The 19,813-nt window shown below is 50.0% G+C and overlaps 1 protein-coding gene across 11 annotated transcripts in view; it reads left to right on the top strand.

The window, feature by feature from the left end:
• Positions 1 to 19,813, top strand: part of smtnb (smoothelin b) — a 51,577-nt gene that overhangs the window by 10,416 nt on the left and 21,348 nt on the right. For 10 of the 11 annotated variants that reach the window (XM_030357989.1, XM_030357985.1, XM_030357993.1 and 7 more), the window contains exons 2-7: positions 2,997 to 3,154; positions 6,171 to 6,249; positions 6,451 to 6,529; positions 7,188 to 7,264; positions 14,198 to 14,300; positions 17,967 to 18,559. In XM_030357989.1, coding sequence (XP_030213849.1) covers positions 2,997 to 3,154; positions 6,171 to 6,249; positions 6,451 to 6,529; positions 7,188 to 7,264; positions 14,198 to 14,300; positions 17,967 to 18,559 — 1,089 coding nt within the window. Of the gene's footprint in view, positions 1 to 2,996; positions 3,155 to 6,170; positions 6,250 to 6,450; positions 6,530 to 7,187; positions 7,265 to 9,524; positions 9,716 to 14,197; positions 14,301 to 17,966; positions 18,560 to 19,813 lie in introns of those variants that run through there. The other variant, XM_030357995.1, reaches the window with a different exon arrangement.

Raw genomic sequence — 19,813 nt, 5'->3', positions numbered from 1 at the left:
CCCAATTGTGTATCCTAACAAGTATCGTCACGGCCAATAAGAAGAGAGTCAGGGCATTCCCTAAGACCTGATTGGGCTGCTCAGCATTGGTTCAAATACTTTTCAACGATTTCGGATTCTGTCCATGAGGTCAGTAATGTGGCTTACAGTAACCTGTTTCCAACACTAACCTATTTATTTATGAGACCCTTTTCTATTAATCTACTGTCTCTTTTGTCTATTGTATTTTCTGATTGGATGAGATCAGCCTAATCTAGCCTGATCAGCCTAAGAGATCAGTGAGATCACGATCTCGTGATCAGTGAGATGTGAAGAGCAGCGTCTGTTGTCCTGGGCAGAAGGCCAGGCCCCCCGCGGCTTGAGTCAGGATGACTAATAGATAAATGATTGATAGATCAGCTAATCTAAATCACTTGTACTTGACACTGCTTGATCACTCTCAGATAATGGCTGAAGGAACTCTGTCCTATCTACTTCTATTCTGAGTTCACAACCACTATTTAATGAGTACCAATCATATCACTTACTTTTCTAGAGATGCCAACCATATTTCAGTCCCACAAATGTCATTAATTCCATTCTCTGTTTTAGTTAAAATCTGAAGTAAAGTCGGCTGGAGCCTGTTGGCCTGTATGGTTTAGGCTAGGTGTGAGCACCAGTTAGGCTGTATGTTTTGGGCTAGGTGCCCAGTTAGCCCGTATAGTTTAGGCTAGGTGTCAGCACCAGTTAGCCTGTATGGTTTGGTCCAGGTGTCAGCACCAGTTAGCCTGTATGGTTTGGTCCAGGTGTCAGCACCAGTGGTTTGGTCCAGGTGTCAGCACCAGTTAGCCTGTATGGTTTGGTCCAGGTGTCAGCACCAGTTAGTCTCTATGGTTTGGACTTGGTTAGCTGGTCTGTGCGTCCTGCCAGTGTGGTCACTGTGCTGGAAAAGCAGTGAGTCAGTGGTTTCTATATGTCTGCTTCAGGCTCCACTACTGGCCTCATTCTCCGTCTCCCTTTTTGTGAGTCAGCAGGAATGTGTGGAATGACCTGTGTTATTCCCACTCTACTCCCATCTGCCCTTTTTAGGCTCGGTCAAGCCTTCATAGTCTTTTGATTCTTTTTTCACCTCTCTGTCATTCAGCCCTCTAGGTCGGCCTCACCGCTCCCTTCCCTTTACCCGAGCCTCATTTCCTCCTCGACATTATTGTATCAGACTCGCTACTACAGTCAGCAGAATTCCAAACTAGGTCCAACATTTCCAGGAATGAGCACCATTTAAGGTGTTCTGCGTAGGACTCTGTGTAGGGAATGGGACACATTCCCTAAACACTCCTAAAGCTTGGCTCCCGAAGCCTCATGGAAAATTTGGGGAAATTCAATGATATTTGATGAGATTTACAAGGTGTGTGTGTGTGTGTGTGTGTGTGTGTGTGTGTGTGTGTGTGTGTGTGTGTGTGTGTGTGTGTGTGTGTGTGTGTGTGTGTGTGTGTGTGTGTGTGTGTGTGTGTGTGTGTGTGTGTGTGTGGAAAGTGTGGTGTACTGACCATCTGGGAGTGCACTGAGAGGTTTGGCACACAGAGACCTGGGTTTCCCCATGGTCACACAAACACACACACACACACTCACACGCACAGAAATCCTTTCTGTGTGGGAAATGTAATTACTTAATCTTTATTTAGACGGAAGGGGGCGGGGCAGGGTTGTTTTCTCAGAGAACTCTCCAGAAGATAAGATGGTCCTTTAACATTCTGGCTGTAAGTGGAGCCAGGTTCAACCTGCAGAATGGTCCTGGATCAGGGATAAGTAGTTCAATATTAATAATGATGATGGTGTTGATTCAGGGGCACCGTTCAAACCTATGGCACAGCGACGGTCATCAAACGTTACTACGCAGGTTGTAAACTGCGAGTTCAAAGGTCGTGCGGGGTGTTGATTCAATATGATTGGGTGGGAGGAGGGGTCGGCGGGGGTTGGGGTGGGGGGGGCTGACTTCGCCAGTTCATCACTAGTCCTCACGATACGTCTTGCTGGTGATCGACACGAGGCCCCTGGGAACTAGCCTGGCATCTCCAGACGAACTGCAAACCTCAGGTAGTCTGGAACCTCTCTGTTGGTTTTGGATTTCCAGAGGCATCCGCAGTGGGTGCAGACCAGAATGCCCATGGATGCACTGGTTCAGGCCTGCAACCAATCCCAGCAACGGAGCGGGAGACACAGCCCTGAAGAGATCCGTCTGGTTCCCAGGATCACTGGGAACATACAGGGGTCGACACTGTTCCATTATCCGCTCCTACTCTGAAATCTCAGCAAATCTCACGGGAACACAGCAACTCATAGACAGGAAATAGTCAGCGACAACAGGGTCATCATCATTTTTTTTTATTGGAGATAAGTTGTTGTCATGGTAGTAAACGGTGATTGCCCTCCCAGTTCAAATCTATATTTCCTCTTGACCTCACATCCCATTGGACTACTACTTCTGATCTCAAATCTCATTGGCTGTTGCCAGCGTGATCGCCGATCTCAGTCTGAGCCCCCGAACTTCACGACGCGATAAAGTCAAGCAGGTTTTAAAACATTGCTTCCATACTGACTCCACTGGAGGCAGTCAGATCACATGAGGCCTAAAAAAAAAAAAAGTTTGGTTCCTGTTGGTTGTCAGTTGAGGTCATGGGTAGGTAGGGAATTTATTATATTTTTTTATTTTATTTTTTCCAGCGGCAGCGAATGATAAGTAGTTTGTTTTCATTTATAAACGAGAGAATGCGCTCATCCTTGTACAGAATGAAGAGGTGCTGTACAAAAACGTAATTATAGTTTGCATCAAAAAAAAAAAAAAAAATTTTTTTTTTTTTTTTTTAAAGCTCATAAAATAATTTGGGTCGCACACAAATGGACAGGGTCGGTCGGAAACCGGAACCAAACACAATTTTTTTTTAGGCCCGAGACCCCCCAGCTGACCATCAGCTGTGGACTAATATAAGTGTGTGTGACGTGTGTGTGTGTGTGTGTAGCTGGACCAGACCCTGGACCTGGACGAGCGGCGTCTGATCCGCTCGGCGCTGCGGGAGCTGAGGAGGAGGGAGATCCAGGACATGGAGGCGGAGCTGGCCAGGAAGAGGTCACGACCCCCGCGCCTCCTGCAGCATGAGGACAAGGAGAACCAGGAGGGGTGAGACCTCTCCCACACTGATGCTGTTTAACACGCTCCTACTGTCTCACACACTGCTAGCCTCACACACTGCTACAGTCACACAAAATGAGTTACTCACTGTCCCCACCCGGACCCTACACACATTGGCGGTTTCATTTTGATGTAAATGCGTTAAGACGGCTCTGCGGTTGCAAGGGCGGGACTTGGGTAGTGGTGTTGCTTTGTTGTCTTTTCAACAGAGACAACGCAGAGACATCCACATAAGTAGTTCTAAAGAGAGAGGCGGGGAATTCCGCCAGATGCTGACCATCATGGGAGAGAAGGTGATGCAGTCACATCTAACGAAGACGGGGGGAAGATGATTAGATCTACGAAAGTAGCAGAGGAACTTTCCTTACAAGGCTTTCGTCCGGACAAAAAGAAATGTGGTCGGCAAAATATAGAATATGTTGTTGTAGTCTACTCTTCTTGCATTCGAGTGGCTTGAAAAATACAACATTTGGAGAATGCAAATTATTCTAAACAGTTCCCCGTGCTTCGACCAGCCTGCTCCAACAAACCAAGAGAGCCGGCTCCTTGTCGAATGGGGAATATACCCCTTCGGTTTTACACAGGCAAGACAGTGAAATTGTAACATCTGTCAAGCAGCGACCGTACCTGCTTGGCAGTGTAAAAGGTCTCCTCCAGTCTCTCACACTCCTACTGTCTCCTATACTTCACGGTCTCACACACACACACACACACACACACACAGACACAGACACAGACACAGACACACACTCCCTCACGGTCTGGAAGGAACATTAGGTTCCAAATGTGAGCAAATCGTTCAGCTCTTGGGAGGATCATCAGTGAGCCGTCCTGAGAACAGGACACGGGGCACACGCTGCTGAGTGTCTTCCTAATGGGCTGATGAACGGGTTCCAGGTGAACCGATACTTTACGACAACAAACACCGACCCGCATGGTGGATCCTTCAATTATCTCTGGGAAAAGCTGGAAAATTCATGTCTGCAAATTCCAGTCCAAGGAAATTGACTGGTGACGGCAACCATAACCCGTATTTTCCTTTCTATTTAATGTTTATCGAAATAATAATGTATAATTACAACCCCCACGTTAATGTCTTGCGTCTCTGAGTCAAAATGCCACACACCAGATGTTACACGGGCTGCATTTCTCTAGAGCGCTTTCTAGCCACTACAGCCACTCAGCCTTTAAACTCATTCCTTAAAATTCAGCCCTTAAACTCAGCCCTCAAACTTAGCACTTACACTCGGCCCTTAAACTCATCCCTCAAACGTATTCCTTACACTCGGCCCTTAAACCCTTCTCTTACACTCAGCCCTCAAACTTAGTTTTTACACTCAGCCCTTGCACTCAGCCCTTGCACTCAGTCCTTACGCTCAGTCAGTCCTTACACTCAGTCAGCCCTTACACTCAGCCCTTACACTCAGCCCTTACACTCAGTCCTTACACTCAGTCAGTCCTTACACTCAGTCAGTCCTTACACTCAGTCCTTACACTCAGTCCTTACACTCAGTCCTTACACTCAGCCCTTACACTCAGCCCTTACACTCAGCCCCTACAGTCAACCCTTACACTCAGTCCTTGCACTCAGGCCTTGCATTCACTAATTACACTCAGTCCTTACACTCATACCTTACACTCACACCTTACATTCAACCCTTACATTCAACCCTTACACTCAGCCCATACACTAAGCCCTTATACATCAGCAGCAGAGAAGTGTTGAACTATCATCTCATAGCCTTTATTCAAGTGCGGTTTCTTCTCAGTCATGGGAATCAGGATGCTACCAGAAAAAATATAATTTCCATCAGGATCAAGATAGTATCACCCTAATCTCTCTATATACCCTCTTTCTACTACAACATCTCTCTATCCATCTACCCTCCGTCTCCTACACCATCTCTCAATCTATACTCTGTCTCCTACACCATCTCTCTATCTTTACTCTGTATCCTACACCATCTCTCTAGCCTCTATCCTCTGTATCACATGTTCAAACACTCTCTAACGCACCACCAGTAGCGTCCAAGCCCCCCCCCCCCCCCCCGCTTTATGGCACATCAATAATAACATAAATTCACAGAATATAATCTAGCCATCATGGTTGATTTAGTGCATTCTAAATGAGGGCCAACAAGCCTTCACAGATGGAAAGACCACAACCTCAATGTAATGCAGGCTCCTCCTTCAAGTCCTGAGGCCATTGGTTGGTGAAGGGGGTTCCTCTGTGTTCCTCTCAGAATAGTTTAAAGCTGTGAACAGCCACACATGTGAACCGCAGTCCTCTGGGGCCTTAATTAATGATTGGCACTGCATCAAGGCCCCGCATGCCCCTACCCCACCCCTCCCCAAGGGGGCGGTGGGGGTTTGGGGTCTAAGAGGGTCCTGAGAGGGCTGGTGGTTTTTTTTTTGCTTGAGGCAGACTCATCGCTCAGGTTGTTGAAGTGTTTGGAGGTTTCGGTCGTTCCGTTTGTCCCTTTTGTACGCTTTCCAAACTAAATGAACATGCGGTCGAGGTTTGTTGAAAGACACATTATCCTTTAGTGGCAGTAAAGCCAGGAAAGAGTCACCGATACCAGAGGACATGATAGAAACCCGCCTGACAAAGGGTTAAGATGGCGGGCTGTGATGTAGAATCCATTTCTTAGGCTGGAAGCCTCCTCATGTGTCTGTCATAGCGTCACTTTTTCCAGCCTCCATTTGGTAATCGCTCCTCACCCGTGAAATGCTGATGGATTTTCCTTGGGCCTAATAAATGTGTCTGCTCTACTGCTTTTGTCTAGCGCTCCATTATAAGAAGGAGCTTCGTAATGAAGCTCAAGCTTTTCTTTCAGATGATCTGTCGCTCTGCACAGAAGTTATGATCCGCTCGATGTAGCATTCAGAGTTTTATGGGTTTGTTTTGGTTCATTTTTCAACAACCAGACTCTCAGGAACGCAGTAAATGTTTGTGCGTCTTTTATGTCCAATAACACAACGCTAAGATCCATCTGTCTTGCAGGCCAGACGCTGTCGGCTCTCTGGTCAAACTGTCAGGGAGACTGCAGGGCATTGAAGACCTGGAGGAGCTCACCAAGCTGGTGAGTTCTCCCCACCGCACCGCACAAAACATCATTGGCTCTTTAGGCCGATCACATCATTGGTTCTATGTGGACCGATGACATCATTGGTTCTCTGTGGACTGATGACATCATTGGTTGTATTTGGAAAGATGACATCATTGGTTGTATGTGGACCAATCTCATCATCTGGCCCTAATCTGGTATTATCTGGTTCCTCAGCTCCGCAGCGCCAGCGACTACGAGGAGAGGAAGATTATCAGAGCGGCGATTCGCCGCCTCCGTGATGAAGAGCAACAAGGTGATTCACCCTGGACACACCTAGTGGGCTATATCCCGCAGAGGGGGAGTGCGTGTGTGTGCGTGTGTGTGTGTGTCGGAGGTGAACCATTCTTAGGTGCTCTTGCGGGCGAGATTTTCTCTCAAGGAGGAAATGAGATGGTGACAAAGACAGGCTTGATGCATGGCCCTCTGGTCACACCAGACATCTGACGCCTCAACGGTGATGAAAACCATGATAAGATCATGTCTTATGATGACATCTACTGTGTGTGTGTGTGTGTGACAGTGACAGTGGCAGTGGCTTCTAGCGTGCAATGCCGTATCTGGTAACTGACACACACCTATGATGCTTTGTCTGATAGTGAATTCTTAGGTTGTTATCGTCTGTAAAGAAATATATCACACACACCTTCCCTGTCAAACCCCACACATATGTTTTAGATGTACATTCATTCACTTGAAGTGTGTGGAGGCTTTTATGCTCTAAGGGGTCTGAATAATAGAAACTAAATCATATGATCCTGAAATTGAAGCGGTTTCTAGACTCATGAATCACGTGTGTGTGTGTGTGTGTGTGTGTGTGTGTGTGTGTGTGTGTGTGTGTGTGTGTGTGTGTGTGTGTGTGTGTGTGTGTGTGTGTGTGTGTGTGTGTGTGTGTGTGTGTGTGTGTGTTACAGGGTCTGAAAGGGGTAGAGCCGGCGTTCACATCTTAGAAGCCGGGAACCTGGAGCCCCAGTGCACCCTGGGAGTTGTGGTGAGTACATGGTTCATCCGGGTTTGAGGAACGGGTTCCAGACGTCCAGGTTCTGGTCTCCGGGGGCGTGGCCGATAGGGACACGCCCCCGGAGCGTCGCTGTGAACCGGGACTCGGGGAAGACCGGCAACAGGGGGGTCAGGTTTAGGGTTTCCACGGCTGACCATGAAGGTTTCAGAGGAATGCATATCATACCAGTATATTACCATATCATACCAGTATATTACCATATCATACCAGTATATTACCATATCATACCAGTATATTGCCATATCATACCAGTATGTTACCATATCATACCAGTATATTCCCATGGGATTGGGGATACAGTAAGGGTGCCGTTTCTTCGTCAATGAATTGTGATCCTTTAATTGTCCACACTGTTGTACATCTGCTGTGATCTGCTGTTTGTTTTAGTTTGCACTCTATTTTAGGGAAACCACCCTGTGTTCATTTCACACCACTGAAGGCATCTTAAATATGTGTTGTGTGTGTTGGGTGTCAAAGATTTGAACGAAAATGAATTCAGGTCAACGTTTGATAGGTTGTATTATGCAACTAGAAGGAAGTGAATCACTAGTTGCTTTGAGAGGCTGAATATAACCAGTTTTTACCGATACCAATCACAGTTTTTAACTTCAAAGAGTAGTGGCTGCTGGTCAATTTGCCCCCTAGTGGAGGTGGTGGAGGGTCTGTTTGGGAGCTATTCTCTCAAGGGGGATATCAGATATTGACAAAGACAGGCTTGAAACAAGGCCCTCTGGTCACACCTTAAGACATCTGATGTCACAACGGTGATGAATACCTTGATTAGATCATTTCTTATGATGATCTCTACGGAGAAGAACAGGATGACTATTCAGAAGGAACAAGCTGTCTAAGCTGTTGGACTTCTCTGATGTATTTCCGCTCTGATATGAAGAGAGGAAGTGAGTCACGGGGCTTTTGAAGTGCGTCCAGCTCCTATTGTCTGTTGGTGTCCGCAGGTCAGAGCGATAAGCCTCCATTGTTGGTTCCCTTCACGTCCGTGTACCGAAGATACTGCAGCGAGCGGAGGGGCGCCCTCACTTCCTCTCAGACGGCTCGGCTGGGAGTTGGGGGGGGGGGGGGGGTGCAGACAGACGGTCTGGCAGACAGACAAAGACAAGGAGATAGATACAGTAGATAGATAGAAAGGCATGGGGAGACAAGCAGGAAGAAAGATAGACACGCCGTCAATCAGACAGACAGGGAGATAGGTAAGACAGACTGGTGATTAGAGCCAGCAGACAGACTAAAGGAGGGATGGATACGGCAGGTATACAGGCAGCTTAGGTAGGCCGACAGACAGACAGACAGGTAGGCTGGGCCGTCTGTCAGCTGGCCCCCGGGCTAGCAGTGGGAGCTTCATCCAGGCAGGGTGGGCTACGTTCTGGACGTGGCTGCTCAACTCCAGTCCTTCTCATCGGCGCTGTGCTCTGCTCACCCACACGGGGGCGCTAGATAAGGGTCTGGTGCAGGCAAAACACACACACACACACACACACACACACACACACACACACACACACACACACACACACACACACACACACACACACACACACACACACACACACACACACACACACACACACACACGCGCGCGCTTGAACACAGATAAAGACCAACTCTCACACATGCCTATACATAAACACTCAAAGACAAACAAACACAGACTTGCCTTTACACCAGATGTGTCTACATCCTGTGTGTGCTTGCCTGTGTGTGTGGTTTTGCGTGTTTCTATCCCTTTGATCAGGTAAAGAATAAGTAGTCCCAGCTTTATTGTCCCGATTCTGAGTAGTTTTAATCTGAGCTGAAGATTGAGTCTCAACACCAGAGTTAACGTCTGAAAAAAATAGATAGAATGGATCATTTACAAGAGTGATTGGTCGTTTATTCTGAGTAACCCTCAAAGATAAAAGCAGAGATCAACAACGTCTTTAAGAAAGTTATTGTTTGCCTTGCAATACGATGCCGTCACTATATTGGAAGCTTTCTCCCATAACTGAAAAAGGTCAACTTTTGAACAAGGGAAGAATGTGTGAAAGTTAATGTGTCAACCACACGAGCGAGCCTTTAAGTGTGTGTGTGTGTGTGTGTGTGTGTGTGTGTGTGTGTGTGTGTGTGTGTGTGTGTGTGTGTGTGGTGGGGGGGGGGGGGTTGCTCTGGAGACAGAAGGGGAGGGAGGGGAAGTGAAGGGAGGGGCCGGTGTTATCCTTGTGTGTGTATTTGAGTATGTGTGTGTTTGAGTGTGTGATGTGGCTCCGGGAGTTCAGGGGCAGAGCTGAAGACTTTCTCACTCTAGAACGCATCTAGTGTAGAGGGAGAGAGGAGTGACTGACGGAGAGAGAGGAGTGACAGAGGGAGAGTAGTAAGAGAAGGAGGAAACGAGGGAGAAGGATTCAGGGGACCATCCTGGGATTGGAGGTAAATCATATATTTTATCAGATTTTTCTTTATTTCTCTGTTTTAAATCTTTTCCTCCCAGGATTCTTTAATGGGACTGGTATTACTATTACCCATCAGCCCCAGACCAGTGTCTGCTCTGGGATGTCTTGTTATCCCATCAGCCCCAGACCAGTGCCTGCTCTGGGATTTATTGTAATAACATTAACAACCCCAGATCAGTGCCTGTCCTGGGAGGTCAGATACTGAGGATACCTTTTTGTTTTAGTTCTTCATGCCTGGGATCTGTTCTGAGGAAGTGTTCAGCCGTCTCTCTGGTATTGCGACTGTGATCTAGGGAGGGGATGGGATGGGATTTCGGTTGCTATGGAGATTCTTTTTCAAATGGTTTTGGAGTAGAAGACTCTGCAGAAGGTCAGAGGGAGATGGTTCCTGGTTGCCGGGGGTGACTGCAGCGGCCATGAGGACATAGTGAACGAACTGTGGAGTGAAGAATGGGTTTGGGGTAATTTACCACGGTGAGTTGACTGTTGGTGCTGAGGTGTGTAGGAGGCAGACTGCTTTCCTTTACTCTGGAGGGTTTTGAGAGTGGGAGAAAAGTAAGCAAGATATTGTGAAAATGTGACCGCTAAAGTGGGATGTTTTGGGGAAAACAGTGGCAGTAGAAAGTAAGCTGAGGTTGGCAATTTATGGAGAGCATCAGTAGGATTTGTGCCTGAAGGCATTCCTGTGTGTGTTGGTGTGTGTGTGGCTTTGGTGGTATTTTCTTTCTCTCTGGACTGTGTGTGTGTGTGTGTGTGTGGGGGGGGGGGGTTGTGTCCCTGTGAGAGAGATTGTGTCTGAGTGTCAGTGTGTGTGTGTGTGTGAGAGAGATAGTGTGTGCATCAATGTGTGTGTGTGTGTGTGTGTGTGTGTGCGTGTGTCTTGTTGGTGTATGTGTGTGGGGGCGGAGCGCGTGTAACTGAGTACACTACACAGAGAAGTCCATGCTACTGTATCCCCCCGGTGGGAGCCCTCCAGCACCCCAGCCCAGCATCTCCTTGATGCAGTCATGGAAAGTAGACCAGCGGGTCTGCTCACGTGGAGCTCAGACCAGCACACCATCTCACCAGGAGCCCCCGCTGGAAAACCCAGCCCCTCCTCAGCCAGACAGTAAATCCTGACTGCGGTGAATCTCGGCAGCTGCTGCAGAGATCAGCGGGTCCCAGTGTGACAGGCTGGGAGACGCCACCTCTTGTGCTGCAGTGTAACACAATAACCCCTGATCACCGATGCTCTCGCCTTGCGGAGAGGAGAGGAGTCGGATCGTCTGGGTCTGGGTCGCGTCGGGAGCTGCTGCCTTGACGCATTTCATCCAGTCCGTAAAAACCAAAGTTATGATTCATTCGTCTGGAACGCTTCTGTCCTAGTGTCTGTCGGCGTCAATAGAGCATCGCTGTGGGCGCAGGGCGGTGGCCATCGGGGGGCGTCCCAGAATACGACCGCTCACATACCGGCGTCCCGCCTCAACCTCCGCAGCTCGGCCCATTGTTGTGCGTTGTTGTTGTTCTCGTGGCGGGATGCTGGTTGCAGACCCGTCCAGCGGCCCACGCCTGCTGTGGTCAGAGAGACCGGAGAGACCGGAGAGACCAGCTCCCATCCGCCTGTTGACGAGTTTTTGAAGAACCAACGCCAGAGACAGAGACACAGATCTGGGCATTTGGTGTTTCGGGGGGGGGGGGGGGGTTGTGGTGTCGTCCTCCCACCAGCCCAGGTCTGCTGTCAGGGCTGAGGACCAGAAGGAGAACCACTAATGACGGTGTAGAAGCTTTTACCTCCCCCCTCCCCTGTTCCCCTCGCCTCCCTCCACTCCTCCCCTCGTCTCCCTCGATTTCTGGCGGCAGGACGCTCCGTGTGGTTTAACCGGGAGCTGTGAAGACCACCTCCGTCTGTCATCCTGTCTGTCAGCCTCTCTGTCTCTCAGCAGCAGCGCTGGTAGACAGCGGTTCGCTCCCTCGGTGTAAAGGCTAGTGTTATGTGTTATCTGGGTTTTAACGGGTTACAGCGGTCTGCAGCTGTTTTTCTTCCTCCCGCTCACATTGTGTCCTTATCGCCGCTCCTACACTCACTTCCTGACATTGAAGCCTTTCAGGACGAAATGCAGAGAGAGACTTTTTGTTTCAGCTCATTTGTTTTGTGTATGTAAAAAAAAAAAACGAACGCGATTGCAACAAACATTTGCATGGCAATTATTTAAATAAACAATAAAAGATTTGCCCTAGAGATAAATCACTCCTACCCAACAGTTCCCCAGGCCAGGGCACTTGAAACATCAAACCCTGCCATTGACTGTGGTGGTGACGTTCTGGATGTTTCCATATGAGTGAGTGGAAAGGCCGGGCCAGACATGTGGTCTGAGTATCTGGTATCCAGTCCACAGCAGTGGTTCATCTCCGATTGGATTTCCACACGCATCAAATGTAAAATGCTGCTGACCTTTTTCCAAAAGACATTAAAGAGGGCTACAATTTTATTGGAGCTCCCGAAATGTGACCCGTTTTCACGCAGAGCGTTTCCACGTGAGGCGGGGAGCAGACAGAGGAGGCCTTCATGTTCATGAGTTTTGATCAGTGAAGAGTGGGAGGACTCATGAGTATCATTGGTGGTTGGAAGGTTAGGCCCGCCCACCAGGACTCGGTCACCCAATCACAGAAGAACTGATCAAACAAGCTGGGATACCTTCTCTCCATATCAGGGCGAGCATCTTTATGATGACGTGCGTTTGAACGGCTGCCTGATTCAGGGCACACTCACACTAGGACACCTAGTTTAGATCGTTTGGCTAGTGTGAGCACGTCAACCGTACTCAAGTACAGTTCAATTCAGTGGCCTGAGCACACTTGTGGGGGGGGGGGGGGGGGGGGGGGGCAATCGTACTTGAGTACGGTACAGGTGTCAAACGGTTGGGCACAGTACGGATGGCCTAGTGTGAGTGCGCCCTCAGACTTTGATCTCAGGGCAGCCGCTCTAGAGATCTAAAGGTGAGCCACCTCTCAGACTGATCTCATACCCATGACCTGAGGGGGTTGTTTGTCCTCCCATTAGTTACACTCCAACAGGCAGCCCATATCAGCCTGGAGCGATTAAAAGGACCTTCAGAGGCCAAGGTGTGTGTGTGTGTGTGTGTGTGTGTGTGTGTGTGTGTGTGTGTGTGTGTGTGTGTGTGTGTGTGTGTGTGTGTGTGTGTGTGTGTGTGTGTGTGTGTGTGTGTGTGTGTGTGTGTGTGTGTGTGTTGACTTTACCTTCAGAAGCCTCTTGAAGTCGCAGGCTATACATTTGGCACGAGTACAGTTAAAATGTTTGCTTTGGGGTATAAAAAGTTGTGTATATTTTTCCAGGATTACACCAGGGCCTTGCCCACAGTATGGTTGGACTATTCTTACATTAGACTCTTCTGGCTTAAGCTGCCCCCTACAGTGCAGGCCTAATTTAGAAACAGCTGGTTAAGGAGCAGTCCTCTCTGTCAGAAGCCCTGAACACTGAGCCTTTGTCACGCGTGGAAAACAAACCTTCAGCGAGCTCCAAGCCCTGCGCTGAAGCTCTGGAGGTTGGAGCGACGGCCATGTGTGTGTGAGCAGGGAGTAGTCCCCGTGTTTGTGCAGCTGATTGGCTCGTACAGCCCTGCTCAAGGTCAGGCATAGAGGGCCAACGGTGGTCTCTCCTCCGCCTCCTGCCCCCCTCTCACCCAGACCCCCGCCCGTCGCCTCCTCCCCACAGGCCAGAGCCGGTCTGCCCCTCCTGTCCTGCTGTGAGCTGAGGCTCCGCTGGAGCAGATGGAGCCGATCCCTGGTGCTGAGCAGGTCTACGGCCTACTGGGTCTCAGACAGAGCCCAGATCCTGGTCTTAGGCAGGGAGTCTGCCGGGCCTTTGACACAGAGGATTGAAAGACATTTACTGGAAGATGCAATATGCACATCGTCCATCCTCAGGTTAGGCAGTCGTAGCAAAGAAAGAAACCCTTCTCATTCTGTGATGGAAACGTGGAGGAGCTGATGTGGGGCCAGCTTTGGGGGGGGGGGGGGTACTGTTGGCCTTGGGGAGTTGATAATGTTGCCAGAGCTGAACGCTACCTCCATTGGTGCGATTGATGGATAATCTTGGAAAATATCAGAACACATTATGGTGTAATAAAGTTCAACTCACAACTCTATTGGCCGTTTGCTAGACAATACAATGGACTTTTTTCTTGTGGGCGTCTCGTGAAACGATATTATCTCAACCACATACACCCTGACCTTTTGAGAGGAACCCTTTGACCCCTGATCCTTTGACCCTTGACCTCAAACACAGCAGTGTTGTCTTCCGCCTTCTCCGCTCTCAGGGGAAATTCAACAGTATCCATCAGTTCACATGTTTGCTACGTCAGGTCATGAACTGAGTCATAGAATTGGGTTGCATGCTGGGTAGTCCATACTCGACTTGGTTCTAATGTGTTCTGCTTGTTTGTTGTTTTCATTCTAACAGGAGACGGAACGCGAGACCCTCAGCGAGCGAGAGCCAATCAAATCACAGATCCGGGATTCACGCGGGCAGCCGACGCAGCAAGGCAGCGAGCTGCACAAGGCCGGTAGGGTTTCACTCGGCCCTTCAGATACTGAACCCCATGTCCCCCGGGCTCAGCACTGAACCTCCTGCTCTCCAACCTCCATGCCACCGGTCACACTTTCCCCGTCATTGTGTGTCAGAAACAAGGGGGGGCTGTGTGTGTGCCCTGGTCACACGTCACGTCCTACAAAAGCGAATGAGTCAGACACGCAGCAGCAGTGTAGTGCCACAACAACCCGCTGCTCTCCGCTCATTTCCTCTGGCGGCTTGTTAAAACAGCGGCGCTGAAGGAGCTGTAAAAGGAGCCGTTCTCCTCCCTGGCGGCCAGGGCTCCTGTCAGCTCGTCGGTTCTAATGGTTCATTCACGTTAGAGCTAGCTCCTCTGAATCTTTAATGAAGTGTTTTGACCTGCAGCCGCAGGACTCTTAAGGCGCTGTTTGTTCAGGCCCGGGTAAACAGGTCTGACCCTGTTGAGGATCACCGAGAGCTCTAGGGGGTTCACTCTTACCTCAGCAGGGGAACGGGGGCCTGTTGATGAGCTCTAGGGGTCACAGTTACCTCAGCAGGGGAACGGGGGCCTGTTGATGAGCTCTAGGGGTCACAGTTACCTCAGCAGGGGAACGGGGGCCTGTTGATGAGCTCTAGGGGTCACAGTTACCTCAGCAGGGGAACGGGGGCCTGTTGATGAGCTCTAGGGGTCACAGTTACCTCAGCAGGGGAACGGGGGCCTGTTGATGAGCTCTAGGGGTCACAGTTACCTCAGCAGGAGAACGGGGGCCTGTTGATGGGCTCTGGGGGTTCACTCTTACCTCAGCAGCAGACTGGGGGCCCGCTGATGGAGCTGGTCCTGCGTCACTAGTCAGACCGCTGCAGAAGGCCCTCCATTGTTGTTCTACTCCTGGGTTTATTTCAGGACTGAGTAACAAAATGAATCGCTCCCAGGAGTATCTGTAGTACTTTTATCCTGTTTTAAACACATTTTTATGACCAAGTATGGTGAAAAACATTTTGGGTAAAGTCCTTTTGTGTGAATGTTTGTCTAATTACATGTTCTTTTGCCAGTGCAACGCACCACAAACACCTCATCATACATCTTTTTGTTTCCCCCTTTTCCCGGTTCCACACAAAAAGTTCAAATAGTTACGAGCTGGTTTCTTCTTCTGCTTAAAATAAAGACGGGGCGTCCCAGGAATGTCCAGCTGCAGACTGCTGGCAGGTTTAGTTCAAACCTCAAACTGTTCAAATTCGATTCTAATTGGAAAAATCGAATAATGACAAACATAAAATTTCGACATTTATCGAATGTGTAAATGTGCTTGGGATCTGTTTAATGAACGTTACTGGCCCTTAATATTTATTCAACCTCCAAATACTACTTCTACTAGTTCCACTACTACTATGTCTTCTAAAATCTGTGTTCACCTGAAGGTCAAGTGAGTCCATATCTTCTTTCTTCTCTTCAATTTGACTCTGAAACGGCTGGACCAGAACGTAGCTTGAGGTTGACGTGCATCAATCATGCTGTGTGGTCCGGTCCGGTCTGGTCTGGCCTTGGTTCTGGTTTCTCCTGCCCACAGACTAGAAGGGTTAGACGTAGCTACAGGGAGCTGAGGGTCAGCGCTCACGTTCCCCTCGCTATAGAGAGCAGCAGAACAGCCCTGAAGAGGTTCGATGTGGGCAGCTCACAAAACATTCCCCGATCCATTCCTTACAATTTGGTCCAGGGGTCACGCCGGGGCCGCAGGAGGGCCACCTTAGGAGAGCCTGAGATGTTTTGGGTAAGAGGCTCTAGAAATGGACGCCAGGACACAATGATACAGGAAGTCGGAGCTCAGGGAGGACTGGGTGCGGCTGCAGGCTGTGGTCGATGCGTGTTGAGTGTTTGACGTTCCAGCAGAGGTAAAGTGGTCCACAATCCCGGTTAAACTTAGAAGATCTGGAGCTGGCCTGGGAGGGCCTCTACCACAGGGCCATTCCAACTTCTGCTTCTTCTTTCTGCCTGAAAGAACCCCCCCCCCCCTCCATGCCCTTACTAGCTCAGCCCCAAGTAAGGGCTGCTCAATTAAAATGATCTTTAACTAATCTTTGATGTAATCAGCTAATCATGAAAGGTCACAATAAACTTATTCAGTTTAAGAAAAAAGTTTTTGTACGCCAAATTACAAACCGTTACTCTGCAAATACTTTATAAAACTTTTTTTATACACAAATGACGCGACAGAACACTAACTGATCATTGATAATGCTAATCATGATGAATGATCACAATCACAATATCCTATCTTATAATATCACAATCACTATTAATATCACTAACCCTATTGTATCTTTAGTCCTAAACCTAAAGTCCTCTTGACAAGTGGTCTCGTCTCGTTATTCCCGGTCTGGAGTGAGTGTGTGTGTGTGTGTGTGTGTGTGTGTGTGTGTGTGTGTGTGTGTGTGTGTGTGTGTGTGTGTGTGTGTGTGTGTGTGTGTGTGTGTGTGTGTGTGTGTGTGTGTGTGGAATGTGCGCCCAGGCTCTGGGCACTAATCTTGTTCTCAGCTTTGAACTGCTCCGCTCTTTAAGAGACTCTCTCAGCGTCCTCTAAACAATAAGTGGCAGCGTGGTACACGGTGCGTTGATATAAGCCTAGAGCTCCAAAAACAAGTCTCTCATTATCCAATAATGACGGCGTCGGTTTCCCCCTGAACTTGCTCTGACACGACTCTGACGCCACAGCTCTGTGCTGCAGTGCTAATGGCACTGTGGGGCTGATCCCAGCTCAGCCATAATGGGCCCATAGCCAAGCTCTGCCATAATTGGTTCCCATAATTGGAACACAGAGTTAAATATAGCCTTATCTCATTAACTGGGATAAAAATCAACACAAAGTGTCAGGATCACGTTTTCATCTTTGCATAATAATGTTATCGTTGTGTAATGAGTTCTACACTTAGCATTCAAGTTTCAGAAGCAATTGTAAACTAATTAGTAGGTGTCTCTTTGTGCGCTGCTCCGCCTCAGTGGGGGGGCGACCTGAGCGAGTGGATGAGATGGTTGGAAACACCTAAGAAACAGGCCGTTTACATGTTGAACTGCATGTCGAACTACATGTTAAACATTTTAAACTGGTACACGGTGGAGAATGGTGGTTTACGGTGGTATACTCTGGTATACTGGAGGAGGAATCCAATCATGTAAAGGCGGTGGCAGGGAAGGAGGGAGGGTGGAAGGAAGTACTTGTCCTGTGCTCCATTTCACCCCCGGTTCCTCCCGCACTTCCTCTTCTAGCCCTTAACTCCTGCAGCTCCACCATCAAACCTGCGTTTCGGTCTTTTTCTAAGAACTTCCCTCCACCAGCGTGCCCTCCCTCACAGGAGCTGGGGAGGAAGGGGAGGAAATGCCTCCCTCCTGCCCCACCCCTCCCGCCCCCCAGGCTCCTCTTTGATCCCGCGTTACGGGGAGTCCCAGAGCCCTCCTCCAGGGTCTTCAGGAAGGGGCTAATTTCCCCCAGAAGCCTCAGTGCCGCCTCTTTACGCCGATAAGATCGCTGCTCACTGGGTTCTGTCTGTTGATTCTCCTCCTGATTATCCCTGAGTTCATGGTTCAGAAGCACTGCGTTACTATCGTCGTGTGTGTGTTTTATTGTGATGAAAATCAACCGTTCCTATTGGCTGAACATTGTGTTACTGTTCTCCTTTCACACAGCTCCTAAACCAGGCATGGTGCTGGTCCTAGACCCCCTGGTCCAGGAGATGGCCTTGGGACCGACCCATCTGGAGTCTGCAGCCCCAGAACCAGAGCTGGCCCTGACCGGCCTGCAGGGCCACTCCACGTCCCCCCTCCCGGACCCCGGCCCCCCGGAGCGGAGCCCGGCCGAGCCCCCCGCAGCCCGGCCCCGAGCCGACTCCGGGGCCTCGGATCAGAGCCAGGCCTCAGAGAGGAGCTCCGGGGACCGGCCGCGGACGGACTCGTGCTCCTCCGGATCCAGCGGGGGGCCCCGGCCCAGCTCCGGCACCGGCAGCTCGGGGGACAGCGGCGGCCTGTTGTCAAGGAAACGCGTGGACTCAGGGCCGCTGTCTGAAGGGAGGGAGGCGGAGGCGGAGGCGGAGCGGCCCATGAGCAGCTCTCCTTCCAGCATGGACTCAGAGACCGACGATGGCCGCCCCCAGCCCTGCTCCTCTGACACCCCCGACCAGGAGCAGCCAGACGGGGCCGCTCTGGCCAAGCCAGACCCCTGCTCCAGACACGGCCTTCTGAACGGCAGTGCAGCTGGACAGAATGAAGTCCCCCAGCAGGAGGTACAGACTACCAGCTTCTTACTCCCTTCCACATACTCACCGTCATTCACACCCAAGGCGACCGTTAGGGCTCCTGAATACCCAGAGATACTCCATGAACACCATGCAGAGTCTGCACACACAGAACGGGGGGCCGGGATTAGAACCCATGTCCAGACAGAACCAGGGGCCGGGATTAGAACCCATGTCCAGACAGAACCAGGGGCCGGGATTAGAATCCAGGTCCACACAGAACCCCCAATCCGCGTAGCGGTAGACCAATTATTTACTGTTTCACACAAACACTCCATGCCCTCACCACTAGAGGGGAGTGTTGGGCCTCTTCAGCTGGGTGGGTGGGTGGGTGTGTGTGTGTGTGTGTGTGTGTGTGTGTGTGTGTGTGTGTGTGTGTGTGTGTGTGTGTGTGTGTGTGTGTGTGTGTGTGTGTGTGTGTGTGTGTGTGTGTGTGTGTGTGTGTGTGTGTGTGTGTGTGTGTGTGTGTGTGTGTGTGTGTGTGTGTGTCTACTGGCTCTCTTCAAATACATATTTGTCCTTCCTCATGTGAGACTTACGGCCGTGCCTCAGTGACAGGGGGCATGTGTAAACACCTGAATGTGGCCGCACACCGGCCTGTTTGTCTCCGTTACCCGGCAACGCAAACAAAACGAGAGGTGTGTGTGTGTGTGTGTGTGTGTGTGTGTGTGTGTGTGTGTGTGTGTGTGTGTGTGTGTGTGTGTGTGTGTGTGTGTGTGTGTGTGTGTGTGTGTGTGTGTGTGTGGACCGGTTCTGCTTCCCCTCAGAGGTCTGTGTGAGCCGTCTGAAGGGGGGGGGGGGGGGGGGGCTGGTGTCAGAGAGCAATGGACTCGGTCGTGGTCTGTCTCAAGGTCTGTCCCCAGCCCCTCTGGTGTGTCTCCAGCCCAACAGAACCCAGAGCAGCCGTGGAAGCTACGCCGGTGTTAGCACTGGTCGGCCCCTGATGGGTTCAGCTGCTCTGAGCATCAGGTTCTGAGGTCTGACTTTAGACATCTCAGGCTCTACAGCGTAGAGAAACAGAGCCGGTCAGGGGGTTGAGAGTGAATATCCGTAGAGAGGCCGTATTGAAATGGAGACTTGATTCCACCTCTGGCTGATGGTACAAAGGTCTGACACAGAAGTCCAGCCGACGTGAGAGAGCAGAAACAAACGAAAACATGAGAACGGTATTCTGTCCCTTACATGACCCGAATTCACTCGGTTTCCCCAACAAACACAGAGGACCATAGCGGGCCGTTTCCT

The sequence above is a fragment of the Gadus morhua genome, chromosome 6, assembly GCF_902167405.1.
Source record: "Gadus morhua chromosome 6, gadMor3.0, whole genome shotgun sequence".
Lineage (NCBI taxonomy): Eukaryota > Metazoa > Chordata > Actinopteri > Gadiformes > Gadidae > Gadus > Gadus morhua.
Note: the sequence above shows the minus strand (reverse complement) of the source record. Positions and strands in the feature narration are given on the sequence as shown.